Below are 20,761 nucleotides of genomic sequence, written 5' to 3'. Positions count from 1 at the left end.
TCACAAGTATTCTCTGTATAGAGAACTAATAAAGTGTATTCTCTGTATAGAGAACTGATAAACTGGTATGAGTATTTTCTGTATAGAGAATGATAAACTGCGACTTATTGATTTTGATGAAATCATTGATGAGTTTGCAGTCAGGAAAGCTTGAAGGAAGATGTTTTGACATTAAATTACCTACCGTAAATGTGTAAATAGCCTTAACAGGGTAATACGAAAACATGGCAATTTGATTATCTGAGTGTTTTGTGTAAACAATAAACCTCTTCATCAATCATCACTGTATGATTTAAGATTCTTATTTTCAATGAAGTTTAAGATTTAAAATTTTGTCAGTCTTCAAAGGTTAAAATGTTATATAATTTTTAATTTAATTACATGATGTTGACTATAATGACTGTCCGGTCTGTTCTCTTTTCATCAAGTTTGACTATTTCATCATGTGACCTATGTAAGACAGTGTTGGGCGGGTTGGGGCTTTGGTTAATACATAATTGCTTTCAAGTTTGTTGTAATGTACATATCTGACCTATAGCCCATAGACCTGAATTTAACCATAAAACTACCAAAAAAATTCCATGAGGCTAAGCCCTGATAATTAAAAAATTTGCCTAAAACTTGTTGAAAATAATGATTGATCAGGTAACATGTAATATTTTAACTACTCCTACATTTTCTGAGCATGTATGCCAGACTGCCTGTGTATAGTACAAAAAATGGATACTCAGTATAAATTAGAAAAAACGGCAAAGACTGAGTAGCATAAAACACATGTATTCTTAAAGATATAATTCTTAAAGATATAATACCACTCACAAACCAATAAGTCAATATCATGAAAAAGTCCTGTTAGAAATGAAGTCCTCAATAGCCGTCATTCCTTGACGTGAATCCAGGAAGAGTAGCCATCAACGTAGCTGCGTAGCAACAAGATAGTCCACAATACCGGTTTCGGCCACGCCGTTTTCAATTGTAGACTTTTACACCAACCAATGAGTCACGGCTTCCTAATATCAACAATTATTTGTAAACAGGGACTCCAGCCAAGGGACCTACCAGTAATAGGAATGTCAGAAGACGGTGCCTGTTTAAGCTTTGTACTGGAGTCCCCGTTTACAAATAATTGTTAATATTAGGAAGCCTTGACGCATTGATTGGTGTAAAAGTCTACAATTGAAAAAGGCGTGGCCGAAACCGGTATTGTGGACTATCTTGTTGCTACGCAGCCACGTTGATGGCTACTCTTCCTGGATTCACGTCAAGGAATGACGGATATTGATGTCTTTATTTCTAACAGGACTTTTTCATGATATTGACTTATTGGTTTGTGAGTGGTATTATATCTTTAGGACTGCCTGTGTAGGCATGCCGGGCCTACCTCCTTCAGGGTCCAAGTAAGGGGCCTCATAACTTAACTAGCACAGGGCCTCATTTGTCCTAAATCCAGCACTGTTTGTACCACTTTGCATTCTTAACCACTGCCCACCAGCCATATGTAGCTCTGCTCATTGTACCCCATTCCGTTGTCTAAAGAAATGAGCATGCATACAAAAGCTTACATTCTGAACAAAATTTTGTTGGTCTTAAAGGTGCTGCTGGACTCCTACTTTGTTCTAACATTCAGCACAAGAAGGTTTGGTGTTAACTGGCCATAAAGGGAAGGAAGTAACAGGATCATTGCAGGAGGTTCCATTTCATGGCAGTGAACAATATGACAAATTCCAGTTACATTATCTAAAAGAGGAATGAAATGCCAAGATATGCCACCACTGATCATTTGTTTTATATTTACCCTGAAGAAATTTACTTTAAATTGACAAAAACACACCCTTGCAGCCCTCCTAATACTCTGTTTATAAAAGATTAATATGCATATTCTGTTCCTAAGAAAGAAGCAATGGCTATGAATGGCTATTTCAGCTGTTACCTAAAAATAGCCAGCTTCCTTAATGAGGAGAATTTTTACGATCCAAGAGACTGGTTATTTAAGATTTTAAACTTAGACAAAATCTAACTGAGCTAACCCCTTCCTTTCCTTCTCAAAAATAGATTGGCTCTGTTTGAATGTACTGAACTTCCTCTATTACATATTGTGTGACCAGGAGTGCACATGCATACACAGACACATGCACAGATCTAGTTCCATCACTTGTCACTTCAAACATACGCAAGTCTATTGGAAAACAATAAACTGCATCTTACAACACTCAGATAATGGCCACGAGTTTGCTTTCGGGGAAGTTTGTATTCAACATGTATCTCACATTGTCAAGAATTATGGTTTCACAGCCAGCTTCACTTGGCTAAAGCTGTGACGCTGGTATTTTTTCCCTCATTCCTTTCCAAAATGATCCCTGGAAGAATGGCCAATATTTTCATCTTTTGAAGGCTGCTGAAAATATTTTGCATCCTTGATTACATACAGAAAAGTTAGCTGCTTTTTTGAAAAAAGAACTTGAAATACCAGAGTATGCCAAAGACAGAAAAACAGTTTACAATGAAGTACTGGAGACTGTCACACAATGAGTTCCATAAGGCAGAACACAATACAGTAGAACTATCAAGATTGCTAAAAAGATGAAGAGTACTAAGCAAGTGCCCACTATGTATAATGTATATTTTGGGGCTTTGATTCTTGAGGGAAGCCCTATCTGATCTTGCAAGCTGTATCAATGAGACTTCAATCTGATTCAAGAAACTCTTTACCCTCCAAATAATGAATTAAAGCCAGACTTTGGCTACCAAAGAGTTAATTAATAAGAGCAGGAACTGAAGAACATGGTTGTTGGCATAAGGCACTGAGCCACAAAAGATGCAGCGCTTGGGAAAGAAATAATCCATAAAACTGATACAAAAAGCCACATTCTCATGCAAAATCAGACTTCCTGTTCCCATCCCACTTTCGCTCCTTTTGACAGAAAGCCCTTAAAAGAATGTCTGGCTCAACAATAGAAAGGTGCTAACGCCATATAAACAGTCACTCATTTCTATGCCCTTAGCCAAAGTTCTAAAATGCCCATTGGGGCTGTTTCCCTTTACCAGAAACACAAGGTCAATATGAATGTTTTGAAAAGCTTGTTCTGAGCATTCAGCAAAGCATTTCTAAAGCCATGAAAGGCTTTTTTTTTAAAGGGGGGAAAGATGGGGGGAAATCCTCTTTCAGTACCTTAGAAAACAAGTCAATAAGGTAGCAGAAAGAAATGCAACTGTTCTTTGATTCTAAATAAAAATGCACTTTGCAGCACTGTATGTGCCAGTACAAAACTGTCCCATAGCAATGGTTATAGAGATGGTTATTAGTGTTTTAAACATATCCCAAAGCATAATTTTAACAAGCAAAACACTATTTAAAATACTCCAAAGGTTTCCTCAATATCTTCAATAGGATTACCAAAATCTGCTTTTCTGACCATTTACAGTGCCATTCTAAGAATAGTTATACTTTCCTAAATCCAAGTCAATAGGCTGAAAAGGGTATAACTGTGTTTAGAATTACTTTATGGACCTCCAAAAATAAATAATATAATGCCATTTTATTTGAAAGTTGCCTGAATATATTCTAGCCTTTGTTATTTCTCATAACTGCAAGATCGCAATTTGCAATGGCCAATTTTTTAACATTTGGGAACCTCAGATTCATGTCAAAATTGATCTAGAACACTTGCCACAACAAGTAAACCTGCCTTGAAACTCCCTTCTAACAAGATTATTATGAGATGAACAACCCATAAACAACCAGTAACAAACAACCCATAATATTTCAGTTTTGCAGATTTTAACTTTCAAGTCCTGCCAAGTATGTATTCGTGTTTTCAATCCTTGTGGGGATTACCACTATGACTAGTCTCGTCATAAGCATCTTTAATTTGCATATAAAGAAAATGCAAACCAATAACTCAACAGTACTACAATACTATTGGTCTTTATACCACTAATAACCCCTGCCCTCCTTTCCCCCACTATCTAACATAAGTACCCTCTTTAGAATCAATGTTATATTTTATACATTTTGAAGATTTCCCCTTCTGATCTGCTTTACAAAATCACTGTCCTTCAAAATGCATTAAATATCTTAACAGATGGTAAAAAAAATCATTCTGGTATCAACTGTTTTATTGAAGAAACTGCAATTTATAGTACATTATACCAAGGGTGGCCAAACTGCTGCTTGGGAACCACATGCAGTTCTTTCACACTTGTGTGGCTCTCAAAGCCCACCTGCCCCCCAAAATCAGCCAGCTCAGAGAAGGCATTTGTCTCTTTAAATCCCTTCTCCACACCAAACCAGTTAGTGTGGGGTGCTTGGAGAACACATTGAAGAGGTGGTTTCTTTTCCACCTCTCCCTCCTCCTTCCCCCATCTATTTGCTTCATTTCCAACTTTCTTTTCTTTTCATCTTTCTTTCTCTTTCTCCCCTCCCTCCCTTCTAAAGTTAAATATGTTCTCCAAGTCCCTCCCTATTGCTGCACCTTCTGGCTGGCTAGGCTTGGGAGCAGGGGGGACTTAGAGAACACATTTAAAATCAGAGGTGCTTTCTTTCCATCTCTCCCTCCCCCCAGCTATTTGCTTTCTTTCCATCACTCTCTCTTTCCCCCTCCCTCCTTTCCCCATCTATTTGCTTGCTTCCCCCTTTCTTTCTCTTTTCCTTCCTCTCTCTCCTTTCTTCCGCCCTCACTTTCTCCCTCCCCATCTGTTTGCTTTCTTTGTTTCTCTTTATCTCTCTTTTCACCTCCCTCCCTCCCATCTATTTGCTTTCTTTTCACATTTCTTTCCCTCTTTCTCTTTCTCTCCCTTCCTTCCTTTATCTTTCTCCCTCTCTCCTTTCCTTCCTTTATCTCTCTTTCTCCCTCTCTCTTTTCCTTCCCTTATCTCTATTTCTCCCTCTCCCCCTTCCTTCATCTCTCCTTCTCCCTCTCTCCCTTCCTTCATCTCTCTCTTTCACCCTCTCTCCCCCTCTGAGGGAGCTAGAGAATGCTTGCCAAAATATATCACTTTTTTAAAAAAAAATCAGGAATGTATCACTTTTAAGAAAAAATTCAGGAAACAAATAGTTCTCAGTATCTAGTAGTTCAGTTTATTACCATCAAAGATCAGTTAAAAACTGAAGTATATAAGATGTTGTACCAGCAGCTGAAGGCTACTTTTATTCTTGCCCAAGACTCTCTCTCTCTCCGTATGTGTAATAATATATCATTGCACAGTGAATTGGACAGGGGCTGGTCAGGGTCTTGGGAGCTGGTGGGTCAGAGTGAGTTTGGCTGCATTCAGGTCATGCGGCTCGCAAACCTCTGACATTTTTTCAAATTAAGCAAATTTGGCTACCCCAGCTCTAAACCCAGATTCACCAGTAGGGAGATTTTGACAGCTAATAAATTGACCGTTGCTCCACATAACACATTCCAAAGGGATTTGAAAACAAAAGTGCATCCATATGCATTTTTTAAAACAGCCTGCAGAAATACAGAAGCAATGGCAGGAGCTACATGCACCCATCTTAGAGATACCAAGTTCTTGCTCTCATGATGTCAAGTATTACAATGGTCACATCTATCTTCCACTATACTTCTAGCTATTCTACCATGGTGATCCATAAGCATCTCCTACAGATGGGGTGGGTGGACTTCAAGCTGTCAAATAAGTTAACTGAAATACAACAACTTCATCCCTACAAAAAGCCCTCTGCTCCCCATTCCCAATTCAGAATGTGATTTGCCTGTGGAGAGATGGTCCATACTGGCAAGAAATGTATACATAGAAGCTATTGCTGAATCCTTTATATTGACAAAAACTGAGCAGTACAAAATTATCTCTTTTTTACATGTATTCTGTCAAACATGTATACCATCAAGCAACAATCTATTTGATTTTTACCTGCTTTGCAGGTCTTGCCATCTTCTTCTAGCTGGACTCCAGTGGGACAGTTACAGCTGTAAAAAGGGTCTCGTGGAGACAAAAGGCACAAATGGGAACAGCCACCATTGTTATCTTCACAGGGTGTATGAACTTTAGGAAACGAAAAAGAAAAGTTATTTTATACCTTAAGACACAGAGAAAATTCAAACTCATGAAATGAGCTGAAGAACACCACTTTTCACCACATGTCTTGTTCTAAATGACTTTAACTTGTATTTAGTGCTATGCCCCTAAATCTATAGTGGTCAGGGAGATACAAAATCTACAATTAATGTATTTCTAGTAAGCAAAATAATGTGTTTTCCAGCATCAGCTATTTTAAATGGTGCCTAGTGAAACCTGGTTGGGCCACAATTCAGGAAAACAATTCATACAGCATACATATGTATACAATTTTTTCCTGTAAGTGTTCAAGAAGCAGCTTGGGAGAGTGCCCTGTAGAGAAGCTCCAGAATTTTAAAAACATGTGGTGGAGATACTACATGTGTATCTCTGGATCATTACTTTATGTTACAATTCACCTACTTCTGTGCAAACCTTATTTGTTTTAAATGTTGGTTGCATAGCATATTACAGATCGCACTATTCCTCTTCTCTATTAAGTTCTCAGATTTATGGGAGATGATTGAACTATACTGGCAAAACAACATAAAGCTAAGACCATATTCACAGACACAGCATATTCAACCTTTTCAGACTGCAACATTAAGTATAAGTCAATGCAATCTTGGGCAAACATATCAAAGCATACCCAGCAGAGATCTAACTTTACAGGGTTAGATTCAGCACTGTGACCCACAGGCTCCTTTGGAGAGTCTCACATTTCAAATCTCAAATTTTCATCATTTTAAAGGACTCTGGGCCATGGTGGGCAGACTTGTAGGTACTGCCAGAAACCTTAATATATAGGTAAAAGGGAGTATTCTCCAAAATCAAACATTTCCTTGAGCAGCTAAAAAAGCATAGCTTGGATCTTGCCCAGATTTTTGCATGCACAAGGAGGCAGTGATTTTTGATGACCTCTCCCCACTTCCATCCCTGCAGCAGCATTTCAGGACATGTTCAGGGCTGCCACAGGAGGGAGAAATCACCAAAAATCACACACACACACACACCAATATATACAATCATGTGCCTGCAGAAATCTTGAAAGGATCCAATCCTTTATTTATAGAATGCAGGTTGCAGTTATTTGTAATATTTGCCCACTCCAAAGTAAGTGCACTGTGCCTAACTAACACTCACTCATGGATGAACAGTCATCTTTAGATTCTTTTAAATCCCTGGAATGATTTGGATGGATTATGATGAGCAGAAAGGCAACATCCAGCAATACAAAAGGGACTGATAATTCAGAGTTTCCAATAAAATTAAAAGTTCCTAGTCTATACCATCCTAGATTATTACTCTCTTGTACATATTACTGTCCTATACATAGCTGTATTCAGAGCAGCCATACAGCAGAACAACTTGGGGAGAAATGGAATCCAGCTCCAATCCCAGTCAAGAGACAATGGCATCTGAGCTATTTCTAGTAGATAGTATTTCCCTATGCACTATGTTTTCCTCACTACTGTCCAGAAATACCGTGACCCAGGGGTGGGACATTCCCTCAGCTGATAGAAATGTTAAGAATTCGGAGAACACCACACACAACCCTATCCGGAACACTAGGACAAACTGTAGTAGTACATATACCCAATGATTCTACTGACAATCTTGCACCTGTTTCGCAGCTTGAGCAGAACCCAAATTCCTTTGTTTGCTCCATGTATGTTTACTGTCAGCCTATCCTCCCTTTTCAAAGTATAGTCAGCACCACATAAAGAGACTAACTCTTTCAAATTTGTTACATTTTAGACTTTATATCAAGTTTCTATGAAATGTGAGCCAACACATGCCTGGGATAAAGTACTTCCATCACCTTGTTTCAACGAGCTACAATTTCCTTAATAAGACAAACAACACAGGTTACATAGAATGGATAATGAAGGACACAGGCATATTGAACATTTGGAGATGTGAAGGCTTAGGGGGAAAGTAGGGGGGAAATGCGGTGAAGAACCATCACCAAACACTAGTGTTTTCTTATAGAAACCTCAGAAATTTCGGGGAAGCCTGAAAAAAGTCCTATGAAATAGTCTGTCTTTTGGAAAGAATAAAAGGCTTTTCCAGACAAGGTTTACTTACTCAGAATGTTTTCTGTGAAATACAAAGATTCTACAAGAACCTTCACTGGGTAATAATAATTTCTGTGTGAACAAATGTTCACAAAACATTTTCAGGACTTCCTCATTCTAAAAAAAAAAAAATGTAACTACTTTTGCCTATAATTAAAGACTTGTATCCATCAATCCACAGGAGCCCCATGGCACAGAGTAGTAAGCTGCAGTACTGCAGTCCAAGCTCTGCTCACAACTTGAATTTGATCCCAGTAGAAACTGGGTTCAGGTAGCCAGCTCAAGGTTGACTCAGCCTTTCCATCCTTCCAAGGTTGGTAAAATGAGTACCCAGCTTGCCTGGGGGTAAAGTGTAGATGACTGGGGAAGGCAATGGCAAACCACCCTGTAAAAAGTCTGCCAAGAAAACGTTGAGTTTTCCTGCATTCTGGAGGTCTCTCATGAACCCTGGAAAGATAAATTCTGGGGTTGCAGTCCTCCAGGAAGAAATAGTCATAGAGTTGGGGTTTTTTGGAGAGGAGCTATGAAATGAGAAGAAACTGAGTTGCTCTTCTTCTGCAAGCACAATTCTACTCAGGAAAGTGCATGATTTCTATTATGGCAAAAAAACGAGGTAGGCTTTGATAGCACAGGGTACAGCGGTTTGCTGCTCTCCTTTTCTAGTACTGAGTATATTTGTAATTTTATAAAACAAAACTAATGGATTTATCTTTTCACAGCTCATAAATAGACCAAATAGTACAACTGAATATGCTGCTAAGGAACACTGCATTCTAACATTTTTAAATCAATAAAACAAGCTTTGATTTGTTAAAAAATTACATATATTTCCCCCAAAATTTCGTTACTTCCCCTGAAAAAAAGTTAAAAGTATTGGTCCCCCCCCCCTTTTTTATGGCTTCAAAATCTCCAGAAATATTTACATCTCTATGCCTGCTCCAGCATTTTCCACAAGCTCCCATTGACAAAGATGGAAGATCCAGCCTCATTAAATGTTGAGATTTCAATATTTAAAGGCAATTCACAACACTAGGAAAACCAATCAAAGGTGAAGCATCAGCAGTTCTTTAGAATCACCTGTATATATTTACTTGTTACTTAAAAATGTTCTTAAAGATGCACTCCACCCTTTTGGATCTTGTTTTGAAATAAATGCAGCTAATTGAAATCTCTTAAGATGTATGGTATAGTAATTAGTGTCATGTCAGGATATAGGAGACTAAGGTGCAAATCCACAAAATGAAAACTGCTTTGGGTCCCCACTGGGGAGAAAAGCAAGTTATAAATGAAATAAATATAAAGTATTTATTCCCCACCTTTCAATGTAAACATTTTCCCAATGGCTATAAATTGTCAGCACCACATAAACACCTGTTTCAATCACAAGGTGAAAGGGCTTGGAGATTTCCATTGATCCAAGCATTTCCATTTGCTTGGCATAAGCAGATAGCGCCAGTCTCATCTAAAGCTATGGAAATACTCAACCAATCTACTCCAATATGCCATCAGAAGGCATCAAAACAATTAATAAATAATTTGACAAGACTAACTCATGTAACCAGTCTTCATTCATTCCCCATCATCATTCATTTATGGAGCCTTACTCATCTAACCCTATAGATGACTTCACAGCCAGAGGACCTATAATGCACCTCTGCTTACAAAGACATCCTAGCAGATCAGCCAATTGCGACAAGAGAGTTTGAGCAGATCAGAGATCAAGGCGAAAACTGAAAGGATTGAATAAGTCGGTCAGTGGACTGGTGAGTACAAGGAGAGGTTCTACCTGCTGCTATGCAATCAGGACTAACTTTTTGTAAACATCAGCATATAGCAATAGCAGGATGTGTCTCTTTGGGGTAATGTCCATTAATACAGCTCATAAAGTGTGCCAAATCATTTTTTAAAAGGTTGAACAACATAGGGGCCAAAATACAGCCTTGCTTGACACCCACTGTAATTACAATCTTAGAAGTCATTTCCACTACATTGCTAATTGGGCCACTCATATTAAGGAAGTGGTAAGATCTGTGAATAGCACTGAATTCGCAATCTCCCATTTTTTCTATACTAAAGAGCCAATTTATACCTGCTGTTCTTAAAATGTTCAACTATAAAATATGTGCCAAATATTTATATGATGCCCCAATTTGGATTTCCACCCTTAATGAAAGTTGAAAGAGTCCAATATAAATTTCTTAGGAAAATTTTAGGGCTTCCAGCTTGTGTACCTTATGCAGAATATGCCTCAAGACAAACCAGAGATGTTTAGCCACAAAGACATGGATCTCAACTTTTGGCTGTGTCCTCATTTCAGAAGTGTCTTCATTTCAGAAGTGGGCTTAATAGTCTCATTGCACATATGCTACATAAATCTTATCTATCTGATTGACTGACCCACATTGAAGAGAAAATCACATCAATGGGGCTTAGCATCGATGATCTGACCCTTTTTTCAGAGAAGCATGCTTTTGTCATAATTAAACGGAGATTAATTGACATGGGGACTCAAGACCTTAGAAGTCTTGCTTCTGGGCGTTGCTTTTCCATGATATGGGGGGTTCCTTTTAGTGGTTCACTTACAGAGTATTTTTCTTGCCTGATTGACCCCCATATTTAAAGAGCGTTTATGTTAGGCCGTTTAATGTGCTTCCTTCTGCCATGTTATACGGGAGGTTTAAAAAAATACCATTCTTAGATAGGCTATGTCCCTGTGGGCTGAAGGAACAGACTGTGTACTTTTATCCTGTAGATTGTACTGTGATTTATTTGCATCTTATCTGGACCCTATATTGCAATCCCTGGAGAGTAAATCTGATGAAAGCAAGATAGTAAGCTTACTAGCCTTAAATAAGGCTGAAACCATCAAAGTGGTGGCAAACTTCCTTTACCGTGCTTGTAAGAGGAGGTCTGTTTAGAATGTTTAATTAACCACCTTTTTTTCCTTCTTCCTTGATTTGATACTGTTGTTATACCAATAAAGGTTCTGTGACTGTGACTGCATTTTGTAAACATGTGACAGAAAGCAGTTGAACAAACTCTACCATGACTCAAGGAGCTGGTGCCTACGGTTCAAATGAACTGCTTACTCATATTTGCATTCATAAAATAAAACATACTTGATCTTTGAAGTTCATAGGCATTGTTTTTCCTCTAAAGCCCAGCCACCACACATCTAAATAATGCACAAGTAATTACAAGTAAATATAGGAAACATACAATATGGTTGCCTATCAGGACTCAAAACCTGGATGTCCATTGGAGAGTAAAGTGCACTCAGTATTTCCCTCCTTTTTTCTCCAGTCCTTTTGTTGCACGCATGAATAGAGCGAGTCTGCCAGTCAGTCCAATAGAGTGTATCCCCGGCCAGTGTCAGTGCAAACGGATGAGTCAGACTACCTTCCACAACCTTTTGCCTAAATTTGAGGGAAAATCAGTTTTAAGATTACTGTATCATTGCTGTTTTGTAAGCCAATACACAAAACCAAGACATAACAGCCTGAAAGCTTCTTGTGATTTTTTAAAAAATTCCATACTTCCACTGACTTCCATGAATGGTTGCAATTCAAGTTACCTGGAGCAAGGAAAAACCCCTTTCTAATGAATCATCAAAAAGGAAAAAGTACTCAGGCTGCAAGAGATAACTTGTATTTGGTAACCAATTACTATTCATCTTTTTCAAATCTTCCCATATATTAACTTTACTCTTAATGACATTCTGGCTAGTTCTGGCTGATTTGTTTTCAACGTGAAGGGTTTCGTACATAGAATCTGCTATAGCAAACTGACTGTACTATGCAGAATACAAATCACTTGGAATGACATCTAGCTAGTAACAGAGGCAGGTAGTGATGACAGCGTTTGTAGATCAGATTATTTTGTTAAAAATCCAATTATTTAGTATGATTAGAAATAAAGGACACTCAGGCATGAAAATAGCCACCTTATATTTTTCTATTACTGCTCTAAAATAATTTAAAGTTTGTAGTACAATATAAAATGCGGCTTCAACTCCCATTGCAAAGGAATTAAATTTATTAGGTTGCTCACAAAACATGGGAAATGCTATGTGCAATGTTTAATCATCAAGACCAGTGACTGGTAGTCTAGGCACAAAGTTTTATCCTAAGTGACAGCAATATAAGTCAAGATGAGCAGTTCTGAATTCTAAGGCTAACTTTATTATACAATTCATAGATAATAAATACATTTGTTTTTTGTTAGCCTTAGGACTTTTGTCAATGATATATACAGCATTTGTAGATCCTGAAACCTGGGCTGCAATTGATACTCAAAAATACCATGTGAGATGAGCTCACTGTTTGGCTAAGTAATATTACATAAACACCAAACACGTTGGATTCCTGCACTAACAAAACTGTAAGATGCCATAAGAAATAAGAAATGTCATTGCCTGAACAGTTATTCAGACAGAATACCCTTGAAACAATAATGGTGTGGTGGTCAATTTTCACACATTTTAGTTTTTCCAACAAAATGCACATTTCCAATGAAATAACACCTTTAGCCAAACAGCTAACCAAACTGCATGAAAAGTGCCAAGAGTGTCTTCTTTCCATCAATTCCTGAATACTAGACACAGCTCACGGCAGTGCAAAAGCCTCCTAAAACTTGATTTCTGAAGGCTCCAGGAAACTGTGGAGTCTCTGCCACCATTCAGGGAAGCTCCCGTGCCTGGGTAACAAAGAAACAGTGCCATCTCAGCTTGTCTGACAAACCTGAGGAAGTTCCCTAGATTCTCAATTAAGATGCTAAAACCTAGACAGGGCACCAATACTTGCTGTTTCCAAGCCCAAGTGACTAGTTTAAATTTGAACCCTCATCTGTGGTGCTCTCTCCCTGGTGTGTTCACATTGCTGACACCATGATCCACACAGCTTTGCCCTAGCCTTGCTCTCACCCCTGTCTACGGTAAATGGACTAAGATGGTTTTATATAATGTACAAAAAACCCACACTTCGTCTAAGTGCAAAAACAGATGAGATGAAAACTGCACACAATGCTGTCTATAAAATGCCTACTGCAAGCTACTACAGTCTCAATTCTCCTCAGGCCCATGAGGTAAAAGGAGAGGGAATTTAATCCTTCAGCCTCCTCTTGGTTTTGCTAATCAAAACTGGATTCCCCTGCTCTGTTATCAGCATTTCAAAGACAAAAACAAGTGGCTTTTAAACACACACACACCTATAAAAGGCTAGCAGCAGAGGAGCCCAGTTTTGATAAGCAAAACTGTGATGATTTAAGAACCTTTTCCCTGTACAGTCCTGATACAGACCAGGGATGCACAAGCCTACAATTTTCATTCATGGAAATAAAAGAGGGTACAAGAAGTCACAGTAAAAGCAGTGCAATCCAAGCAGGCCAACATCCAAAGCTGGGAAAGTAATTCATCCTAAGAAGCAAAAGGGGTAATAGGGTAAAGAGGTATTTCCAAAGAAATCATAATTGGGATAGCAATGCAGGTGCCATTTTAATTTATTGCCGGGGTACCAAAATATCCATAGGCTAGTCTTGATAATAGCTATATGCTATGAAAAATCAACAGGAAAGCCCTCATGTTGCTATGATTAGCCCAGTTCTCTCCCTATAGCAGTTGGTATCTTGTGGCTTTTTGAGACACATGGGTTCAATAAAACCTAGTGTAACTTAGGCTTGCCAACCTCCAGATGGGGCCTGGAGATATCCTGGTATTACAATTGATCTTTGGCAGACAGAGATCAGTTCCCCTGGAGAAAATGGCTACTTTTGAGGGTAGATTCTATGGTATTATACCTCACTGAGGTCCCACCCCTTCCAAATCCTGCCCTTCCTAGGTTCCACTCCTGAAAACTCCAGGTATTTCCCAGCCCAGAGCTGGAAAACCTAGCTTAGCCTCCCTGTGGTCACAATATGTGCTTCCTCCCTCCAGGTAATATCCAACTAATTAGCACCAAACAATTCAATAATTCTATGTAGCTTAGATTCTTTTAACAAGGAAAATAAAACATACCTGAAGGAGCCATCCAGATTTGCTCTGTGAATGAAACTCAGTTTTGCATCTGCCCAGTAAAGCTTCTGTTCCTCAAGATCTATGGTAAGTCCATTAGGCCAGTAAATGTCAGAATCCACTATTATTTCACGAACACTGCTGTCCATTCCAGCACGTTCTATTCTAGGCGTCTCCCCCCAGTCTGTCCAATACATATATCTGAAATTAGGGGAGAAAAAACATGTCAGATCATCAACTTTGACTTGAAGCTAATCTCAAACTTCTCTGCAATCTAGAGGAAAAATAGAATCAAAATACCTTTTAACAAAACCCTATTTAACTGAGTACCTCTAAGGAAAATGATGTTGCCTTCCCTCCACAAAAAGTTAGAAATCAATGGCCTACTTTCATTTAGAATGTGTAGTAGCAAAATGGCAAAGTTTTCTGTGCAGTTTCAGAAGCCCAGGTGGGTGGACTGCCCTATGGTTGAGCTAAATCTTATACAATGTGCCCAGAAGTTGGAGAGATTTACCGTAATTTGAGATAAAATGAACTTAAGTTGTGTTACAGCCTTGCATTTGTAAGCTTCCCAAAACTTCTAGTCAAGCTAGAATTATGTTATACATGTACTAATAATAAGGCCAGTTGTGGGGAGAAATACAACCGGTGCTAGAAATTTGCTATGGGTGAGTTTGGCAGGGGGCTGGGGAGAGAAAGAAAAGATAGAAGGAGGCAAGATATGTCAAGAAGGCACTGGTTGGGAAGGGAAATGGAAAAAGTGGGGAAAGGTGGGGCAGGTTATCAGAGATGGGGGTATCTTCAGAAAGAGATGGGGTAGATTGCTTTCTGTCTCCCTTCCCCTCCCTGCCGCCTCTTTCTAGGAAAAGTGCAGTCTTTCCTCACAGTGGGGATCAAAGCAACTTACATAATTCTTCTCTTTTGATCTGCACAACAACCCTATGAGGCAGGTTAGCCTGAAAGTCTATGACTGGTCTGAAATCACTCAGTCGGCTTTTACAGCAAGAAGCTGGGTCTAGTAGACCCTGCTCTGAAGTGCCGGGGTGGGGGGGGGGGGGAGAGATGACCTCAGCAGAGTATAATGACTCAGAGTGCACCATTTTCTCACGGGGAACCGATATCTGCCGATCTAGAGAACAGCTGTAGTTCTGAGTGACCTCCAGGCCTCACCTGGAGACTGGCAACAGTGGTCCCCTGGGAGGAAATGGCTGGCTTGGGGGTGGAGTCTATGCAGTACCTTTCTGAAGTCAGCCAGAAGATATTGTAAAAAGGGGAGTCATGGAATGGCATACGACATAAAAACACCAAAACGTTCCTAGGTAAGACAGATGAAAACAGAAAAATCTCTACACAATTTATACCAGCTAACTGATTTTTTCCAGCTAAATTAAGAAACCAGAATTTATAATGAAATACCAAAATGATAAATGCACCAAAAGGCAGAGCTCGCAAATACAGCTAGAGCATCCAATTGCATTGCAAAAATTTACCAGAGACCGTATGTTAAATATGTCTGAACAAGTCTGTGAAAAGGAGCTTAGAAAAGCAATGCTATTCTATGAGACTGACATGCTTGTAAATTTAGTTAAGCAGTGTGGAAGAAAGCTAATGGAGATGGTCTTTTACAAGCAATGCCATTGTTAATGAATGAATTGTATCAAAGGGGAAAGCGGGAGGGGAAGACAAGGAGAGCCGTTTATATCTAGGAATGTATTAAATCTACAAGGCCAAAGAATGAACAAAAACAAAAACAAACCCCAAAGCAATATGCAAACAAGTTCCACAAGGAGAATTCTGAATAATTTACAAACAAATTAACTATAATTAAAAATAGGCCCTCCAAGATCATCAGATGTATTTGAATGTTGAATTTTTTTTTAAGCAAGCTGAATTTCCTGATCCTTACAAGACTCAACTCAGGGTTTCAGTCTGAAACTTATGAGCAGCTAATGCTTCTGATAAACATTAGAGGTTTCCTATTTAAATGCAGAATACAGTCCATGTGAACACAGTAGCAAACTATAACAGTTGTTAGAAAATTCAAAGCAAGGCTCAATAAAATTAATCCACACATATACTAAGAAATTGCACTAAGACTAAATAACTAGCACTTATATAATCATATGGCCTTTCCAAAAATGTTGCACACCTCATTAATCTACCCTCATGAAACAATCTTACACTTAGACACTAGTTAACTCATCTATGGAAATGAGAAAAGTGAGGCAAAGAGATGATGTTTTTGCCTCATGATTGCTCAGCAGCTGAACCAGAACTGTGGCACAGAAATCATGGGCAGTTTTGATTGCCTTTGGGAGTTTCACCTCAGAGAATCCTGTGTAATCAAAGTACAATGTTAATGCTTTTCTCAAGGATAGATATACAGTTCCAGTACAGACGAATGGGGCATTTGTTTGCACAGGAAGACACCAGTAATCACTCAGAGATCCCTTAGAGCCCAGCAAAACACAATGACACAAAAGTTACTCTGCCAGCAATAATGTCACAATTGTGATCTCACACATATCTTGATGTATTTGGAAAACATACACAGAAACATAGCTATAAGATTTATTCAATGAACATTTTTTAAAAAAATAGTTCCTGCATGGCATCCAAATAATGACTTTCAATCCTCTTCAAATTCCATGCCTACTAGAAGTTTATAGTCACCTTGGAACTCTCAATAGATTTGTGATGGTAGAATGCATCCAAGACTGGCAGTATTATATAGTGGTTGGAGTACTAGATCAAAGAAACTCTGATGCAGATCTCTACTGATCCATGAAGCTAATTGAGTGACCTTGGGTCAGTCCTGTCTCAGCCTGACCTATATCACAGGGCTGTTCTAGGGATAAAATGAGTGAGGGAGAGCAATATACACTGTCCTGAGTGATCCTAGAAGTAAACAAATCTCTTCCCCCAGTATTTTTGCTTGTCCAGAATAACCAATTTTTCATAATGGACAGAAAATTATAATACGATGGAAGAAGATGATATTGAATTTATATCCCGCCCTCCACACTGAAGAGTCTCAGAGCGGCTCACAATCTCCTTTACTTTCCTCCCCCACAACAGACACTCTGTGAGGTGGGTGGGGCTGGAGAGGGCTCTCACAGCAGCTGCCCTTTCAAGGACAACCTCGGCCAGAGCTATGGCTGACCCAAGGCCATGATAACAGGTGCAAGTGGAGGAGTGGGGAATCAAACTCGGTTCTCCCAGATAAGAGTCCACACACTTCACCACTACACCACCACCAATTTTTTTTAATTGTTAAATCTAAAGTTTTTATCTATTAATGTAAATGTATAAAATGCTGTTAGCCGCCCTGAGCAGCCTAGGCGGGGAGGGCGGGATACAAATAAAATCTATTATTATTATAAATCTATTATTAGACCAAACTGGCTCTCCCAGGATTAAAAATACTGGCTAAACATAAAAACTGTGTCGTAATAGGTGATTTTAACTACTCACAGATTGACTGGGTCAATATGTGTTCTGGTCGAGAGAAAGAGATTGAGTTTCTAGATGCTCTCAATGATTGTGCTATGGAGCAGATGGTCTCTGAACCTACCAGGGGTGGGGCAATCCTGGATTTGGTCCTAAGTAATGCCCAAGACTTGGTGAGAGATGTAAAAATGATCGCACCGCTTGGGAGCAGTGACCATAACATTATTGATTTCACCATTTGTATAAATAGAGAGTTGCCCCAAAAGACCAGCACAACCACGTTTAATTTTAAAAGGAGTAAATTCTCTGAGATGAGGAGGCATGTGAAGAGGAAACTGAAAGGAAAGGTAAATACAGTCAAAACCCTTGGGGAAGCTTGGAGGCTATTTAAAACTACAATCCTAGAAGCTCAGATAAAATATATACCACAAGTTAGGAAAGGCACGAACAGGTATAAGACAAGGCCTGCATGGTTAACAAACAAAGTAATGGAAGCTGTAAAAGGTAAGAAGGACTCCTTTAAGCAGTGGAAAGCTAGTCCGAGTGAGATTAATAAAAGGGAACACAGGCTGTGGCAAATCAAATGAAAGACTGTGATCAGGCAGGCAAAAAGGGACTATGAGGAGCATATTGCAAAAAACATAAAGATCAACAATAAAAATTTCTTCAAATATATTAGAAGTAGGAAAGCAGCCAGGGAGGCAGTGGGGCCCTTGGATGACCAAGGGGTAAAAGGATTACTGAAGGAGGATAGGGAAATGGCTGAGAAGCTGAATGCATTTTTGCCTCCGTTTTCACTGTGGAAGACGAGAAGTGTTTGCCCACTCCAGAACCACTAATTTTGGAAGGGGTGTTGAAAGACCTGAGTCAGATTGAGGTGACAAAAGAGGAGGTCCTACAACTGATAGACGAATTAAAAACTAATAAGTCACCAGGTCCGGATGACATTCGTCCAAGAGTTCTGAAAGAACTCAAAGTTGAACTTGTGTATCTTCTGACAAAAAAATGTAATCTTTCTTTTGTGTTTAAAGAATTTTATTAATAACATATGGTAACATTATCCATTAATATATTTTTTTAATTTTCCCCATATGCTATTTTCTAAGTCCCCCTCCCCCCGTTACTTGACTCCCGCCAATGTTATAAACTTAAAATGTTAACACTTAAAGGTACCCTTAAACCATATGAACCATATAAGCCTAGATTCATATTCTTCTTTTTTCTAATACTTAATCATTATTAAAAAATTGTCCAATGTCCTTTTATTTTCCATTGTTTTTCTACATAATCTCTAAACTTTTTCCACTCCTTTCTATAAACTTCCAAATCATAGTCTCTTAAGATTCTTGTTAGTTTATCCATCTCACTCCATGTTATTACTTTTGTAATCCAAACCCATTTTTCTGGTATTTTTTCTTGCTTCCATAACTGCACATACAATGCCCTAGCCGCTGAAAGCAAGTACCAAATCAAAGTTCTATCTTCTTTTGGAAATGTTTCCATTTGTAATCTCAACAGAAATGTTTCTGCTACTTTCTTAAATTCATATCCCAAGATCTTAGAAATTTCTTGTTGAATCATCTGCCAATACTTTTTTGCTCTTTCACAAGTCCACCACATATGGTAGAAAGAACCTTCATGTTTTTTGCATTTCCAACATCTATCTGGCATCTTATTGTTCATCTTTGCCAACTTTTTAGGGGTCATATAACATCTCTGCATCATTTTAAAACAGTTCTCTTTAATACTCTGATATGTTGAAAGTTTCATAGAGTTCTTCCAAAAATATTCCCATGTATCCATCTGTATTTCTTTATTTACATTGATTGCCCATTTAATCATTTGAGATTTTACTACTTCATCTTCCGTAGACCATTTTAAGAGTAACTTATATATTTTCGAAATTAATTTTTCAATATCTCCAAGCAGAACTTTCTCCATTTCTGTTTGCTCTCTTCTTATTCCTTCAGCTTTAATATCATTTTCCACCAGGCTTTTTATTTGTTGCATTTGAAACCAATCATATTTGTTATTCAACTCCTCCGCGGATTTCAATTCTATTTTACCACTTTGTATTTTTAATAGTTGGCTGTATGACAACCCTCTTTCTTCATCGGTCTTAGCTGTTATTTTTATCACTTCTTCTGGCACTATCCATAATGGCTTTCTCTCATCACCATACTTCTTATACTTCATCCATGTATTTAACAGATTATTTCTTATATAATGGTGAAAGAAAAAACCATCCATTTTTTTCTTCCCATAGTACATGCAAGTGTGCCAGCCGAATTTATTTCCATGACCTTCCAACATTAAAGGTTTTTTATTTGACAGCGTCACCCAGTCTTTTATCCATACTAAGCAAACTGCATCATGATATAGTCTTAAGTCTGGTAGCTGGGGTGACATTTGCTACCTTCCAGTCCTCAGGAACAGAGGCAGATTTCAATGAAAGATTACAAATTTTTGTGTAATTTTAATGAAAGATTACACAAAAATATGTAATCTTTCATTGAAATATGCCTCCGTTCCTGAGGACTGAAAGGTAGCAAATGTCACCCCCATCTTTAAAAAGGGTTCCAGAGGAGATCCGGGAAATTACAGGCCAGTCAGTCCGACTTCAATACCGGGAAAGTTGGTAGAAACCATTATCAAGGACAGAATGAGTAGGCACATTGATGAACACAGGTTATTGATGAAGACTCAGCTTGGGTTCTGTAAGGGAAGATCTTGCTTCACTAACCTGTTACAGTTCTTTGAGGGGGTGAACAAACATGTGGACAAAGGAGACCCAATAGATGTTGTTTACCTTGACTTCCAGAAAGTTTTTGATAAAGTTTGATAAAGTTCCTCATCAAGGACTCCTTAGAAAGTCATGGAATAAAAGGACAGGTCCTCTTGTGGATCAAAAACTGGCTAATTAATAGGAAGCAGAGAGTGAGTATAAATGGGCAGTCTTCGCAGTGCAGGACAGTAAGCAGTGGGGTGCCACAGGGCGCAGTACTGGGTCCCATGCTCTTTAACTTGTTCATAAAAGATTTGGAGTTGGGAGTAAACAGTGAAGTGGCCAAGTTTGCAGATGACACTAAATTGAGAGGATTGTGAGGCACTCCGAAGGGATCTGTTGAGGCTGGGTGAGTGGGCGTCAATGTGGCAGATGAGATTCAGTGTGGCCAAGTGCAAAGTAATGCACATTGGGGCCAAGAAT

General features: G+C 38.7%; 1 protein-coding gene across 1 annotated transcript in view; it reads right to left on the bottom strand.

Moving 5' to 3' along the window:
- The window catches only part of LRP5 (LDL receptor related protein 5), a 182,958-nt gene that overhangs the window by 100,639 nt on the left and 61,558 nt on the right, over positions 1-20,761 (bottom strand). Inside the window, exons 3-5 of the mRNA XM_060262966.1 lie at positions 14,107-14,304; positions 11,316-11,512; positions 5,875-6,006 (exon numbers count right to left, since the gene is read on the bottom strand). Of these exons, the coding sequence (XP_060118949.1) occupies positions 5,875-6,006; positions 11,316-11,512; positions 14,107-14,304 (527 nt within the window). The remainder of the gene's footprint in view (positions 1-5,874; positions 6,007-11,315; positions 11,513-14,106; positions 14,305-20,761) is intronic.

Source organism: Heteronotia binoei, chromosome 21 (genome assembly GCF_032191835.1).
Source record: "Heteronotia binoei isolate CCM8104 ecotype False Entrance Well chromosome 21, APGP_CSIRO_Hbin_v1, whole genome shotgun sequence".
Lineage (NCBI taxonomy): Eukaryota > Metazoa > Chordata > Lepidosauria > Squamata > Gekkonidae > Heteronotia > Heteronotia binoei.
Note: the sequence above shows the minus strand (reverse complement) of the source record. Positions and strands in the feature narration are given on the sequence as shown.